The sequence below is a fragment of the Coregonus clupeaformis genome, chromosome 19 (genome assembly GCF_020615455.1).
Source record: "Coregonus clupeaformis isolate EN_2021a chromosome 19, ASM2061545v1, whole genome shotgun sequence".
Classification (NCBI taxonomy): Eukaryota; Metazoa; Chordata; class Actinopteri; order Salmoniformes; family Salmonidae; genus Coregonus; species Coregonus clupeaformis.
The window spans coordinates 3,595,880-3,610,378 of record NC_059210.1 but is presented as its reverse complement, the minus strand read 5'-3'; the positions used below and the strand labels follow the sequence as shown (position 1 = coordinate 3,610,378).

At 43.1% G+C, this 14,499-nt stretch overlaps 1 protein-coding gene across 1 annotated transcript; it reads right to left on the bottom strand.

Moving 5' to 3' along the window:
• Positions 1–6,590: 6,590 nt before the first annotated feature.
• LOC121531305 (fibulin-7-like) lies at positions 6,591–14,085 on the bottom strand. Its single transcript, XM_041836543.2, has 7 exons — positions 13,800–14,085; positions 12,617–12,785; positions 12,232–12,402; positions 11,741–11,965; positions 8,545–8,682; positions 8,115–8,250; positions 6,591–7,633 (listed from the first exon to the last, which is right to left on the bottom strand). Exons 1-7 carry the CDS (start codon positions 13,866–13,868, stop codon positions 7,273–7,275), a joined length of 1,269 nt encoding a protein of 422 aa, XP_041692477.1. The 5' UTR covers positions 13,869–14,085; the 3' UTR covers positions 6,591–7,272.
• Positions 14,086–14,499: the final 414 nt, after the last annotated feature.

Sequence of the window (14,499 nt, the reverse complement as noted above, 5' to 3'; positions counted from 1 at the left end):
TATATATATATATAATATATACACACACAGTACCAGTCAAAAGTTTGGACACACCTACTCATTCAAGGGTTTTTCTTTATTTTGTACTATTTTCTACATTATAGAATAAGTGAAGACATGAAATAACACATATGGAATCATGTAGTAACCAAAAAAGTGTTAAACAAATGAAAGAATATGTTATATTTGAGATTCTTAAAATAGCCACCCTTTGCCTTGATGACAGCTTTGCACACTCTTGGCATTCTCTCAACCAGCTTCACCTGGAATGCTTTTCCAACAGTCTTGAAGGAGTTCCCACATATGCTGAGCACTTGTTGGCTGCTTTTCCTTCACTCTGCCGTCCGACTCATCCCTAAACATCTCAATTGGGTTGAGGTCGGGGGATTGTGGAGGCCAGGTCATCTGATGCAGCACTCCATCACTCTCCTTCTTTGTAAAATAGCCCTTACACAGCCTGGAATCTTAGTCCCACTAAGCCCAAACCAGATGGGATGGCGTATCGCTGTAGAATCCTGTGGTAGCCATGCTGGTTAAGTGTGACTTGGATTCTAAATAAATCATAGACTGTGTCACCAGTAAAGCACCCCCACACCATAACACCACCACCTCCATGCTTTACGGTGGGAAATACACATGTGGAGATCATCCGTTCACCCACATCGCATCTCACAAAGACACAGCGGTTGGAACCAAAAATCTCAAATTTGGACTCCAGAACAAAGGACAAATTTCCACTGGTCTAATGTCAATTGCTCGTGTTTCTTGGCCCAAGCAGGTCTCTTCTTATTATTGGTGTCCTTTAGTAGTGGTTTCTTTGCAGCAATTTGACCATGAAGGCCTGATTCACACAGTCCCCTCTGACCAGTTGATGTTGAGATGTGTATGTTACTTGAACTCTGTGAAGCATTTATTTGGGCTGCAATTTCTGAGGCTGGTAACTCTAATGAACTTATCCTCTGCAGCACAGGTAACTCTGGGTCTTCCATTCCTGTGGTGGTCCTCATGAGAACCAGTTTCATCATAGTGCTTGATGGTTTTTGCGACTGCAGTTGAAGAAACTTTCAAAGGTCTTGACATTTTCCGGATTGACTGCCCTTCATGTCTTAAAGTAATGATGGACTGTCGTTTCTCTTTGCGTATTTGAGCTGTTCTTGCCATAATATGGACTTGGTCTTTTACTAAATAGGGCTATCTTCTGCAAACCCCCCCCCACCTCGTCACAACACAACAGATTGTATCAAACACATTAAGAAGGAAATAATTAACTTTTAAGAAGGCACACCTGTTAATTTAAATGCATTCCAGGTGACTACCTCATGAAGCTGGTTGAGAGAATGCCAAGAGTGTGCAGAGCTGTCATCAAGGCAAAGGGTGGCTATTTGAAGAATCTCAAATATAACATATTTTTTCATTTGTTTAACACTTTTTTGGTTACTACATGATTCCATACGTGTTATTTCATAGTTACAATGTAGAAAATAGTAAAAATAAAGAAAAACCCTGAATGAGTAGGTGTGTCCAAACTTTTGACTGGTAGTATGTATGTATATGTATTTTTGGTAATAGCGTTATTTATTTGTTTACTAATGGTCAAAGTTGGTGAGTCGTTTTTTGATTTGATTGTTCTCGTTGCCTTTTTTCTTCATTGCCTGTGAAGTACCCTGTTGTTAGACCAGGTTAAGAGTAGCCACAGGCTTTCACCTTACCTTCGAGTGAAGCCTGGGAGCCGAGGTTAGGGGAAGAGGGCGGTGGTGGTGGGGACGAGTTTGGGGGAGGTGCTGGATGTTGTCACTCCAGGAGAATCTTGGCTCGGTTTTAGTTACTGAACTCAAAAGTTCTTATTCAGGTGTGATCTAAACTTTAACCAATCCAAACAGAGGAAAGCCCTCCTCTCGAGGAGGAGTTGAAATGCGTTCTCACGATGATTCAACAATAGTTTTCTCAAAACAAACTGTTATGCCTTGTAAATGAGTTTTTAGAGTAGTTTTCCCCTCATTGCTACTATGTCATTGCCTTGTTCTTGATTTGTTGTGAGCTGTGAGCGCTTCCCTCCTTGCTTGTAAAAACAGTTGATAAATGTACTTGTAAAATGGCCTCCGCTGTAACCATGCAAAAGGTAGATTTGTCAATGTGTGCCTATTCTGACATTCCCAGATAGGAATCCCCCATATATATACACATGCATACATACATACATACAGTGCATTTGGAAAGTATTCAGACCCCTTGACTTTTTCCACATTTTGTTATGTTACAGCCTTATTCTAAAATGGATTAAATCGTTTTTTCCCCTCATCAATCTACATACAATACCCCATAATGACAAAGCAAAAACAGGTTTTTCGAAATTTGTGCAAATGTATAAAAAAATAAACGTAAATATGACATTTACATAAGTATTCAGACCCTTTACTCAGTACTTTGTTGAAGCACCTTTGGCAGCGATTACAACTTCCAGTCTTCTTGGGTATGCCGCTACAAGCGTGGCACACCTGTATTTGGGGAGTTTCTCCCATTCTTCTCTGCAGATCCTCTCGAGCTCTGTCAGGTTGGATGGGGAGCGTCGCTGCACAGCTATTTTCCGGTCTCTCCAGAGATGTTCGATCGGGTTCAAGTCCGGGCTCTGGCTGGGCCACTCAAGGACATTCAGAGACTTGTCCTGAACCCACTCCTGCATTGTCTTGGCTGTGTGCTTAGGGTCGTTGTCCTGTTGGAAGGTGAACCTTCGCCCCAGTCTGAGGTCCTGAGCAATCTGGAGCAGGTTTTCATCAAGGATCTCTCTGTACTTTACTCCTTTCATCTTTCCCTCGATCCTGACTAGTCTCGCAGTCCCTGCCGCTGAAAAACATCCCTACAGCATGATGCTGCCACCACCATACTTCACCGTAGGGATGGTGCCAGGTTTCCTCCAGATGTGACGCTTGGCATTCAGGCCAAATAGTTAAATCTTGGTTTCATCAGACCAGAGAATCTTGTTTCTCATGGTCAGAGTCCTTTAGGTGCCTTTTGGCAAACTCCATGCGAGCTGTCGTGCCTTTTACTGAGGAGTGGCTTCCGTCTGGCCGTTCTACCATAAAGGCCTGATTTGGTGGAGTGCTGCAGAGATGGTTGTCCTTCTGGAAGGTTCTCCCATCTCCACAGAGGAACTGTGGAGCTCTGTCAGTGACCATCGGGTTCTTGGTCACCTCCCTGACCAGGGCCCTTCTCCCCCGAATGCTCATTTTGGCCGGGCGGCCAGCTCTAGGAAGAGTCTTGGTGGTTCCAAACTTCTTCCATTTAAGAATGATGGAGGCCACTGTGTTCTTGGGGACCTTCAATGCTGCAGCCATTTTTTGGTACCCTTCCCCAGATCTATGCCTCGACACAATCCTGTCTCAGAGCTCTACGGACAATTCCTTTCACCTCATGGCTTGGTTTTTGCTCTGACATGCACTGTCAACTGTGGGACCTTTATGTAGACAGGTGTGTGCCTTTCCAAATCATGTCCAATCAATTGAATTTACCACAGGTGGACTGCAATCAAGTTGTAGAAACATCAAGGGGGATGGAAACAGGAAGCACCTGATCTCAATTTCGAGTCTCAAAGCAAAGGGTCTGAATACTTATGTAAATAAGGTCTTTATTTACTATTTTTTTATAAATATTAGCAACATTTTCTACATCTGTTTTCGCTTTGTCATTATGGGGTGTTGTGTGTAGATTGAGATTTTTTATTTATTTAATCAATTTTAGAATAAGGCTAACGTAACAATGTGGAGAAAGTCAAGGGGTCTGAATAATTTCCGAATGCACTGTACGTACATACATACATACATACATACATACATATTAGAAGCCCCTAGCCTACTCCTAACACCCCTTAAAACTGAGCAGAGGTGTGTGCGTTCGTGCGCCCCTCAAAGCTGTAACACCCCAGACTTGGGAAGAAACACTCCAACAAAGACACCTAGTTTGGGAGAACCCGTTGCGTTTATTTTTTTACCAGCACTCCTCTCTTGTGCTACCCAGACAGCATTGAATTCTGTTGAGTCGTTCAATCTATCAATACTTACTGTTATTTTTGTCTGTGAAAAGCTTTCATCCAGTCAAAATTAAACAATGACTATAACATATGATTTAAGATTATGATGAAAAATATGTTTTGTAATTATGTTTTTGTGTATAAATTTATGTAGGTCCTTTGCTTTCATCTCTGATTATGCCATGTATTTGATTGAGATGTAACAGAATAACAGTGCATTTCCCTGGTTTTGATTTCTGTTCTATACCATTGAAGTTGGACAATTTGTTAATAAAGTCTGCAAGTTTTTATAATGTTGTCCACTATTTTGTAGGCACAGGACTGACAGGAGGGAGGATTATAGGGCCGGGACCAGTCTCCTCTGACAAGAACCCCTACACTAACCCACATTCCCACTCAGATTAGGTTCCAAACCAGGAGGGTCAGTGTTCATTCCAGCCCTTAGCACACAAATCCTCTAATCTACAGCCACGAGTAGCCAAAATTGACAAACAATTCTGAAGCACACCCAGTGATGCCAGCTTCAGTAGACTAATTGAGAATGCCTGAGTGAAACTGCGTTTTTTTTACACCATCTGCATGCCTAGCCTACTCTGTGGGCCTGGCTGTACTAGACTTGGCCATTCAAGGTAGTTGACCTACATTCAGGATGAATACTCAAACATATCATATGCCAGAGGTGCTCTCAGGCCATGAGGCGGCAGGTAGACTAGTGGTTAGGAGCGTTGGTCCAGTAAGCGAAACATCGCTGGTCGAATCCCAGAGCCGACTAGGTGAAAATCTGTCAATGTGCCCTTGAGCAAGGCTCTTAACCCTGCTCCTGTAAGTCGCTCTGGATAAGAGCATCTGCTAAATGACTAAAATGTATAAATATGACTAGTGAATTACCTGTCTGTAGGGAACACACTGCCTTGCTTTGTGCTCCACTAGTCTGCTTGCATGGGGTTAACCCTTCATGTGTCCCACCTCAACCTGCCCCAGTAGTCAGTGTCCGATAATACAGCTCCCGATAAAAACATTTCTACAAAGAAGGCCCTTATGCATCTTATGCCGCGACTTATGCATCTGGCCCAGAATACACAGACATACAGTACCAGTCAAAAGTTTGGGCACACCTACTTATTCAAGGGTTTTTCTTTATTTTTGCTATTTTCTACATTGTAGAATATTAGTGAAGACATCAAAACTATGAAATAACACATATGGAATCATGTAGTAACCAAAAAGGTGTAAACAAATCAAAATATATTTTACATTTGAGATTCTTCAAAGAAGCCACCCTTTGCCTTGATGACAGTTTTGCACACACTTGGCATTTTCTCAACCAGCGTCATGAGGAATGCTTTTCCAACAGTTTTTGGGCTGCAATTTCTGAGGCTGGTAACTCTAATGAACTTATCCTCTGCAGCAGAGGTAACTCTGGGTCTTCCATTCCTGCGGTGGTCCTCATGAGAGCCAGTTTCATCATAGCGCTTTATGGTTTTTGCGACTGCAGTTGAAGAAACTTTCAAAGGTCTTGACATTTTCCGGATTGACTGCCCTTCATGTCTTAAAGTAATGATGGACTAATTTCTCTTTGCTCATTTGAGCTGTTCTTGCCATAATATGGACTTGGTCTTTTACCAAATAGGGCTATTTTCTGTATAGCACCCCTACCTTGTCACAACACAACTGATTGGCTCAAACGCATTAAGAAGGAAAGAAATTCCACAAATTAACTTTTAAGAAGGCACACCTGTTAATTGAAATGCATTCCAGGTGACTACCTCATGAAGCTGGTTGAGAGAATGCCAAGAGTGTGTAAAGCTGTCAAGGCAAAGGGTGGCTACTTCGAAAATTCTCAAATATATTTTTATTTGTTTACCACTTTTTGGTTACTACATGATTCCATATGTGTTATTTCTTATTTTTGATGTCTTCACTATTATTCTACAATGTAGAAAATTGTGAAAATAAAGAAAAACCCTTGAATGTGTAGGTGTGTCCAAACTTTTGACTGGTACTGTACATGATGTCCTATTCCCCATGACCATCTGAAGTACTGACCTGTGACCTTCTGGATGTGTGTGCATGTACACACATGTTGGAGTTATTTCCAGCTGCGTACAGTCATGGTCAGATGGATGGAGAGATGACAGTGTGAAGGCCAGAGACTGGGACAGATCCTGTGTTTGCTCTCTGACATGGGAGTGTTACATTTTTTCCACCTACTTCAAAACCACCCCACTCTGCCTTCCTCTGCATACATGGGTAGATGGATAGGTAGTTTACACTCTCTGTAAGGATCAGGTGCACTTTATACAGTATAAGACATTTTGAGGCTTTTTAGATATTGGAGTTTGAGTGTTCTTTAGATGGTGGCTGGAGACCTTTGCCAGTTTCTGGGAGTTAAGAAAACCAGGACCAGCCCCTATCATCTGCAATGTGATGGGATGGTGGAACGATTGAATTGAACACTCATCGATCAGCTGGCCAAGACACAGCCCCAATAGCCTTGTGAGTGGGACAAGTGTCTCATCCAAGTCGCCCTGGCATACAATATGATGTTTTTACATGCACAGTGAAGCATTACATGCTATATTAGGTAAATGGATCGATTTTTATTCTATGAACGTATTCAGAGAATATCCAATAAACCAAAACAGTAACAATTAAGAAAAAAGGTACAGTAGATATAGTTTGAAGAGGACCGCCAATCACAAATACCTTACACAAAACCGAACACATACAAAACAATAAATATAGAGAAATACCACTAAAATACAGAAATTCTTAATTCAACATTTCTCATGTATATGCATTACAGCTGATGTGGTGGTCTGCCTGTCATAGTAGAGCTACAGATTCCATAGCCCAAAGAAACACATTGCATTCCCCACTGAAATTAAACACACCGAACCGTTCTGGTTTATTCATACAAATACCTCTAAAATTCTCCAAGGTGATAACAAGAGAGCAGCCTAAAGCCTGAGGAATGTTTATAAACCACTATTTACATTACTATGATCCCTCTGCCGACAGAACAGGGAGAAAATGCATCCACATTAACAGTATGGCTGGTTCAGGACTTCCTGTAAAGGACAGAACCCACAGCCATCTACAAAGAGGCCTCCCCTTCGCCATTATCCACAATGCTCTCGCAGTGGTTCGATTCTCTCTCTCTCCTCCACCTCCACACCTGACAGTGCTCTCTCATCAACCCCTCCTCCTCCCTTCTTCCTCCTCCTCCATTCTCCCTCTCCATCACTCTAGAAACCGTAGGGGGAGACGAACAGGGTGACCTTGGTGAGGTAGCGTCCCAGCAGGGCTTGTCTCTCCAGCTCACTCATCTCTACCTCTGCCTCCAGTGTAGCAGGGCCCTGCACAGGGCTCACCAGGAGCAGGGTGCCCGTCTGCCTGCCAGAGCGCTGCATGCTGAAGTGGCTGCGGCCGTGACTCCCCAGCAGGCCGAAGCGCAGCGTGTCACCCAGCACACGGGCTGCAGACACCCGGAAGAGCACCCGTGGGGCGGACATGTTGGAGACCACGGGCAGGAAGTGGAAGGAGACTGAGTTGGGAGCCTGGGAGCAGGCCTTGTCCCCCACCATGCACGGGTTCCTCTCACACCGCCTGGGACAGCGGCAGAGGAAGAGGAGGGTCAGGGATAGGGTGAGAGGAGGGTTCTTCTTGTTTCACCCAGTAAATATAACTTAACTGAGAAATAAATCCAAACTCACATCCTTAAACCACTGTAATAATGTTGTTTTTTGATTGTATATCTGTCTTAATTGTAGTAGTTATTTGTATGAGCAATAAAAACGAGTTGTCTATTGCAAGGGGTAATTTAGGTGAATGAGGTTATGTGAGCCAAATGATGGGTGGAGCTGCACTGTGGTGACAATGAAATGAAAACTTTTTTCTCTCTCTCCACAGAAACAGCTAAATTGTATGTTTGTTTTAAAATGATTGAGAGTGTAGGGAACCTCCTCCTTCATTGAGTCAGTGTAGCTTTCAGTCTCTTAGTGCAACCATTATATGATTTGGTTAAAACAGGAAGCATAGTGACACCAGATAGGGTAGTAGTGTTGTTTTTGTTACAGCAGTTACTCACATAGGAGAGGTCTTGATGTATGTGGCGTTTTTGATGCGAGGACACGCCACTTGCACACACTGGAATCCCCCGTATGTATTCACACACTCCTGGTCCTGGGTGCAGTTGTGAAGTCTGCTCTCACACTCGTCAATATCTATCCAGAGGGGGAGACAAGAAACACAAGTAACCAAGACTGGTCCCCACTGAGCCCACGTCACATCTCCAAAGCTTCAGTTTAACTGGAAAGACTTTATCATATAATACAGAGTTACCGTTAGTTCCCATTGCAATTACAAAGCAGCACTGTTCCATCAAAAGCCCATGGACGCTAGTAGTGCTAAATATCAGAGGCGGTATCAAAATTCAATCTTCCTGTAACAACCACTGGCTCAGGCCAGGGTACTGTGGTAGCTCTTCTTGGTGGAATGGTCTGGTCTGTGGTCCTGACCTTTGCAGCTGCGGTTGTCTCTGGTCAGGTTGTAGCCATGAGGGCACACACAGTGGTAGCTGCCAGGGGTGTTGATACAGGTGTGCATACACAGGCGCCCAGGCTGCGCCAGCGGAAACAGCTGACACTCATCCATGTCTGAAACACAGTTCCTCAATATATCACTGATATACACTGAACAAAAATTTAAACTCAACATGTAAAGTGTTGGTCTCATGTTTCATGAGCTGAAATAAAATATCTCTGAAATGTTCCATGTGCACAAAAAGGTTATTTCTCTCAAATGTTGTGCACAAATTAGTTTTAATCCCTGTTAGTGAGCATTTCTTCTTTGCCAAGATAATCAATCCACCTGACAGGTGTGGCATATCAAGAAGCTGATTAAACAGCATGATCATTACACAGGTGCACCTTGTGCTGGGGACAATAAAAGGCCACTCTAATATGTGCAGTTTTGTCACACAACACAATGCCACAGATGTTTCAAGTTTTGAGGGAGCGTGCAATTGGCATGCTGACTGCAGGAATGTCCACCAGAGCTGTTGCCAGATCATTTAATGTTAATTTCTTTACCAAAAGCCGCCTCCAACATTGTTTTAGAGAATTTGGCAGTATGTCCAACCGGCCTCACAACCACAGACCAAGTGTATGGAGTTGTGTGGGCGAGCGGTTTGCTGATGTCAACTTTGTGTACAGAGTGCCCCATGGTGGCGGTGGGGTTATGGTATGGGAAGGCATAAGCTACAGACAACAAACACAATTGCATTTTATCAATGGCAATTTGAATGCACAGATACAGTGGGGGGGAAAAGCATTTAGTCAGCCACCAATTGTGCAAGTTCTCCCACTTAAAAAGATGAGAGAGGCCTGTAATTTTCATCATAGGTACACGTCAACTATGACAGACAAATTGAGGAAAAAAAATCAAGAAAATCACATTGTAGGATTTTTTATGAATTTATTTGCAAATTATGGTGGAAAAGAAGTATTTGGTCACCTACAAACAAGCAAGATTTCTGGCTCTCACAGACCTGCAACTTCTTCTTTAAGAGGCTCCTCTGTCCTCCACTCGTTACCTGTATTAATGGCACCTGTTTGAACTTGTTATCAGTATAAAAGACACCTGTCCACAACCTCAAACAGTCACACTCCAAACTCCACTATGGCCAAGACCAAATAGCTGTCAAAGGACACCAGAAACAAAATTGTAGACCTGCACCAGGCTGGGAAGACTGAATCTGCAATAGGTAAGCAGCTTGGTTTGAAGAAATCAACTGTGGGAGCAATTATTAGGAAATGGAAGACATATAAGACCACTGATAATCTCCCTCGATCTGGGGCTCCACGCAAGATCTCACCCCGTAGGGTCAAAATGATCACAAGAACGCTGAGCAGAAATCCCAGAACCACACGGGGGGACCTATTGAATGACCTGCAGAGAGCTGGGACCAAAGTAACAAAGCCTACCATCAGTAACACACTACGCCGCCAGGGACTCAAATCCTGCAGTGCCAGACGTGTCCCCCTGCTTAAGCCAGTACATGTCCAGGCCCGTCTGAAGTTTGCTTGAGTGCATTTGGATGATCCAGAAGAGGATTGGGAGAATGTCATATGGTCAGATGAAACCAAAATAGAACTTTTTGGTAAAAACTCAACTCGTCGTGTTTGGAGGACAAAGAATGCTGAGTTGCATCCAAAGAACACCATACCTACTGTGAAGCATGGGGGTGGAAACATCATGCTTTGGGGCTGTTTTTCTGCAAAGGGACCAGGACGACTGATCCGTGTAAAGGAAAGAATGAATAGGGCCATGTATCGTGAGATTTTGAGTGAAAACCTCCTTCCATCAGCAAGGGCATTGAAGATGAAACGTGGCTGGGTCTTTCAGCATGACAATGATCCCAAACACACCGCCCGGGCAACGAAGGAGTGGCTTCGTAAGAAGCATTTCAAGGTCCTTGAGTGGCCTAGCCAGTCTCCAGATCTCAACCCCATAGAAAATCTTTGGAGGGAGTTGAATGTCCGTGTTGCCCAGCGACAGCCCCAAAACATCACTGCTCTAGAGGAGATCTGCATGGAGGAATGGGCCAAAATACCAGCAACAGTGTGTGAAAACGTTTGACCTGTGTCATTGCCAACAAAGGGTATATAACAAAGTATTGAGAAACTTTTGTTATTGACCAAATACTTATTTTCCACCATAATTTGCAAATAAATTCATTAAAAATCCTACAATGTGATTTTCTGGATTTTTTTCCTCATTTTGTCTGTCATAGTTGACGTGTACCTATGATGAAAATTACAGGCCTCTCTCATCTTTTTAAGTGGGAGAACTTGCACAATTGGTGGCTGACTAAATACTTTTTTTCCCCACTGTATACCGTGACAAGATCCTGAGGCCCATTGTCGTGCCATTCATCTGCCGCCATCACCTCATGTTTCAGCATGATAATGCACAGCCCCATGTCACAAGGATCTGTACATAATTCCCATAAGCTGAATATGTCCCAGTTCTTCCATGGCCTGCATACTCACCATACATGTCAGCCAATGAGCATGGAATGCTCTGGATTGACGTGTACGACAGCGTGTTCCAGTTCCCGCCAATATCTAGCAACTTCGCACAGCCATTGAAGAGGAGTGGGACAACATTCCACACGCCACAATAAACAGCCTGATCAACTCTATATGAAGGAGATGTGTCGCGCTGCATGAGGCAAATTTTGGTCACACCAGATACTGACTGGTTTTCTGATCCACGCCCCTACCTTTTTTTGAAGGTATCTTTGATCTACAGATGCATATCTGTATTCCCAGTCATGTGAAATCCATAGATTAGGGCCTAATGAATTTATTTCAATTGACTGATTTCTTTAAATGAACTGTAACTCAGTAAAATCTTTGAAATTGTTGTATGTTGCGTTTATATTTTTGTTCAGTATATATAGACAATACTCTAGGCTACATATTTTTTAAGCTCTGATGTATTGGGTCCACTTCCAAAATCACAACAGTACACTGACTGCACTCCTATATAAAAATTCCATGACTTACATACAGCTCTAAGATTGGCTGGTTCTAAGAACCGATTGATTCTTAAAAGTGTAACACATTATTTAGTGGAGCCCATGGTGTTTGACCATATTGATGGTTGATTCTTCTTTCTTCTTTTCAGGTAAGGTTTGGCCGTACTGACCTGTGCAGATGTTGCTGTCGCGGCCGCTTATGGTGAAGCCTGCATCACAGATGCAGTGGGAGGAGCCCTGGAACTGGGTGCAGCGGGACGGACGGACGAAGGCCGAGAGTGGGGCAGAGGACGGGGAGGATGTGGAGATGGAGGAGGAAGAAGTGGAGAGGGAGGAGGGGTAGAGGTAGGAAGTCGTGGGTAGGGCGGCGGGGATGTTGGTCACAGTGTTTAAGACTGGGGACCAAAAAGGGACCATAAAATTACACCACTAAGCAGAGCAAGTAAGAGCAATGAGACAAGGTCTACACATGTTACAGTACAGTATAAAACAAGTGGCTCCCCATTCATACACAGAGATAGTACTCCAGTAGTATTGAATATTACATACAGTAATAAATGATGTACCATATCATAGTAGAATAACACAATGTTATCATTCTAGGCACGGAGGGAGCAGAGACACAGACAGAAGTGGGTGAGGGCTCAGGGCTCTGACTCACCCCTGCATGTGGGCTGCTGGCCGCTCCACTTCAGAGACGCCAGACACACTCTGGTCTGGGGCCCCAGCAGCTCATAACCTGCCTTACACACAAAGTGCACCTCGTGCCCCACACCAAACACCCTCCCCAGCCTCCTGCCGTAGGCCAGGCTCTCAGGCTTAGGACAGGTGGCTGAACAGGGAGAGGGAGAGACATACAAACAGTAAGACAAGCATGACATATTCAGACAGACAAGCATAAAACAAGACATTGGCAATGGTAAGTCCAGTAATTATCAAAGTGCTAGTGCAATACTATACAGTATACACAGTATATATTATAAAAGAGAAAAAAACATTAATGTGCAAATGACAAACTAAGCAGTCACTGTATCTATCTCTCTCACCGTTGTGCCCCTTGGTGGTATGTTTGACGGTTACGGTACCGCTGTTCTGCAGGGTACTCAGTCTCTTCCTCAGGGAGCGAAGGCTCTGCTGGTAGGAAGCCTCCTGGGCTAACAGCAACTTCTCCACCTGATGAAGAGAGCTCTGCAGCTCCTGCCTCAACGGACAGTCCTGTAGGGAGCACAGCAAGGTCCTGATCAGTCAGTATACAGCCACAATTTTAAGATTTCAGTTGACCCGAATATTCATAAAAATATTGGCCCTAAATGTTTTGGGTGAGTGAATGAAAGATTCAATGAGTTTACTGTAGAGTAACACTGTAGTGGGATCCAATGATTCAAATCAACATAACAAGAGATACCAACCTTCCCAGGTTAGTAAATTATTAATTACAGATCAGTGGTAGGAGACATATTACTATAAAGCCATAGGAATATGTCAATAGCTTTCCTTGCACATTCTGGGGGGAAATGGATACTGTATGTCAAATCTGCTTTATTTAAAGTGCAAACTATAGACAGTCATGTTTGGCTCCATTCAATGGAAAACACCCACTGAGGTATCACCAGTGTGTGGCTGCTCACTTCATACAAACAAAATAAAAAAAGTGTACATAGTATTTACTCAAACAGGAGTAAAAGGTGTGAAGTCTACAGGTGAGATTTTCAGTGTCAGAGCTCCTTGTGAAATGTTTTGCTCCAATTACTGAAGTCCCACCTGTGTGAACATTTTGTGTGTCAGGAATTAGTGACCAAAGAGTCTCCAAGTTCTCCAAATGTGTAAGGACCACATGATATAAGAGAAAATGTAAGAGCAAATGTGATCCCGGAAGTCCGTTTTTTTTTATTGGCACAATTTGCAGCTCCTAGGTGTCAGAATGCCATGGATGTCTTCTTGTTTATGCATTTCGAGAAATGCTGAACTAAATAGAATCCATTAATTTCCCCACTGATGCCTTTAGTAATACAATGTCACTTATTTCCAAATGCACAATATGGATTTAGTATCAGTAGGGCAATAGTTGTGCATGTCTTTTCATTACAATTAAATCCAACAAGCATTTTCATGCAACATTAAATAAAGCGGTCATTTTAAAATCGAAGCAATATTCCATTAAAAAGTAATCAGTCAAGAGAAACAAAACCAGTGCCAATAGCTGTTAGCTAGAACACGTGTTGTACTCACCTGCCCATGGGCAATGTAGAGGGGATGCAAACCCAAAATCACCATAACAACACTAAGCTGATTCATCATCCTAGAAAAAAATCCTCTGCACACCTTCACCTGGATTCTTGGTTGATTAACAAAATAAACCAATTAAAATAAGTTACCTTTATATAGCCTACAGTTTTTGGTTGATTAAATCGAATAGCCTGCAAATATAAATAAATGCTCTTTCAATTGCAAGAGTAGGACTCATTCAAACATGACAGCGACCTGAACAGTAAACACAGCTAACATTTCTCCTCTACTTTTTTAGAGAGCAGATGCCACATTTCTCCCCGCCCAGTTGGTTCTTTTAAAGACAAGGAGCTGAATCCACCACTAGCTGAGTAGTAGGTCGCACATCTGCATAGAAGTAAAACCATGGCTTTGACTTTAGATACTAGTGTACCAAAATAGAAGGCTAAATTATAAGGCAATGTTTCTCAATTGGTAGGTTACAATAGGCAAATATATATTTTGATCATCTTGTGAACCAAAAAAATAGTTGTCATGTTTATAGAAGACCTAGGCCGGACTGCTGCTTGTGACACGCAGAATGACAATGGGCTCACTCTTTCCAGCGAGATCACACCTTTCATGCGCAGTCTCCCCCGTGTTTTCAGTTGCGGTGTGCTAGATGTCCACAAGGTGACGCCTTTTTGTTTGGAGCCGTATCCAG

Excerpts from the sequence above, each read along its gene's own strand:
- LOC121531305 (XM_041836543.2), bottom strand. The coding sequence starts at position 13,868 with ATGATGAATCAGCTTAGTGTTGTTATGGTGATTTTGGGTTTGCATCCC. Across the intron at positions 12,403-12,616 it reads TACCACCAAGGGGCACAACG|CCACCTGTCCTAAGCCTGAG; the intron begins GTGAGAGAGATA and ends CTCCCTGTTCAG. Across the intron at positions 8,683-11,740 it reads CGACAGCAACATCTGCACAG|ACATGGATGAGTGTCAGCTG; the intron begins GTCAGTACGGCC and ends ACTGTGTTTCAG.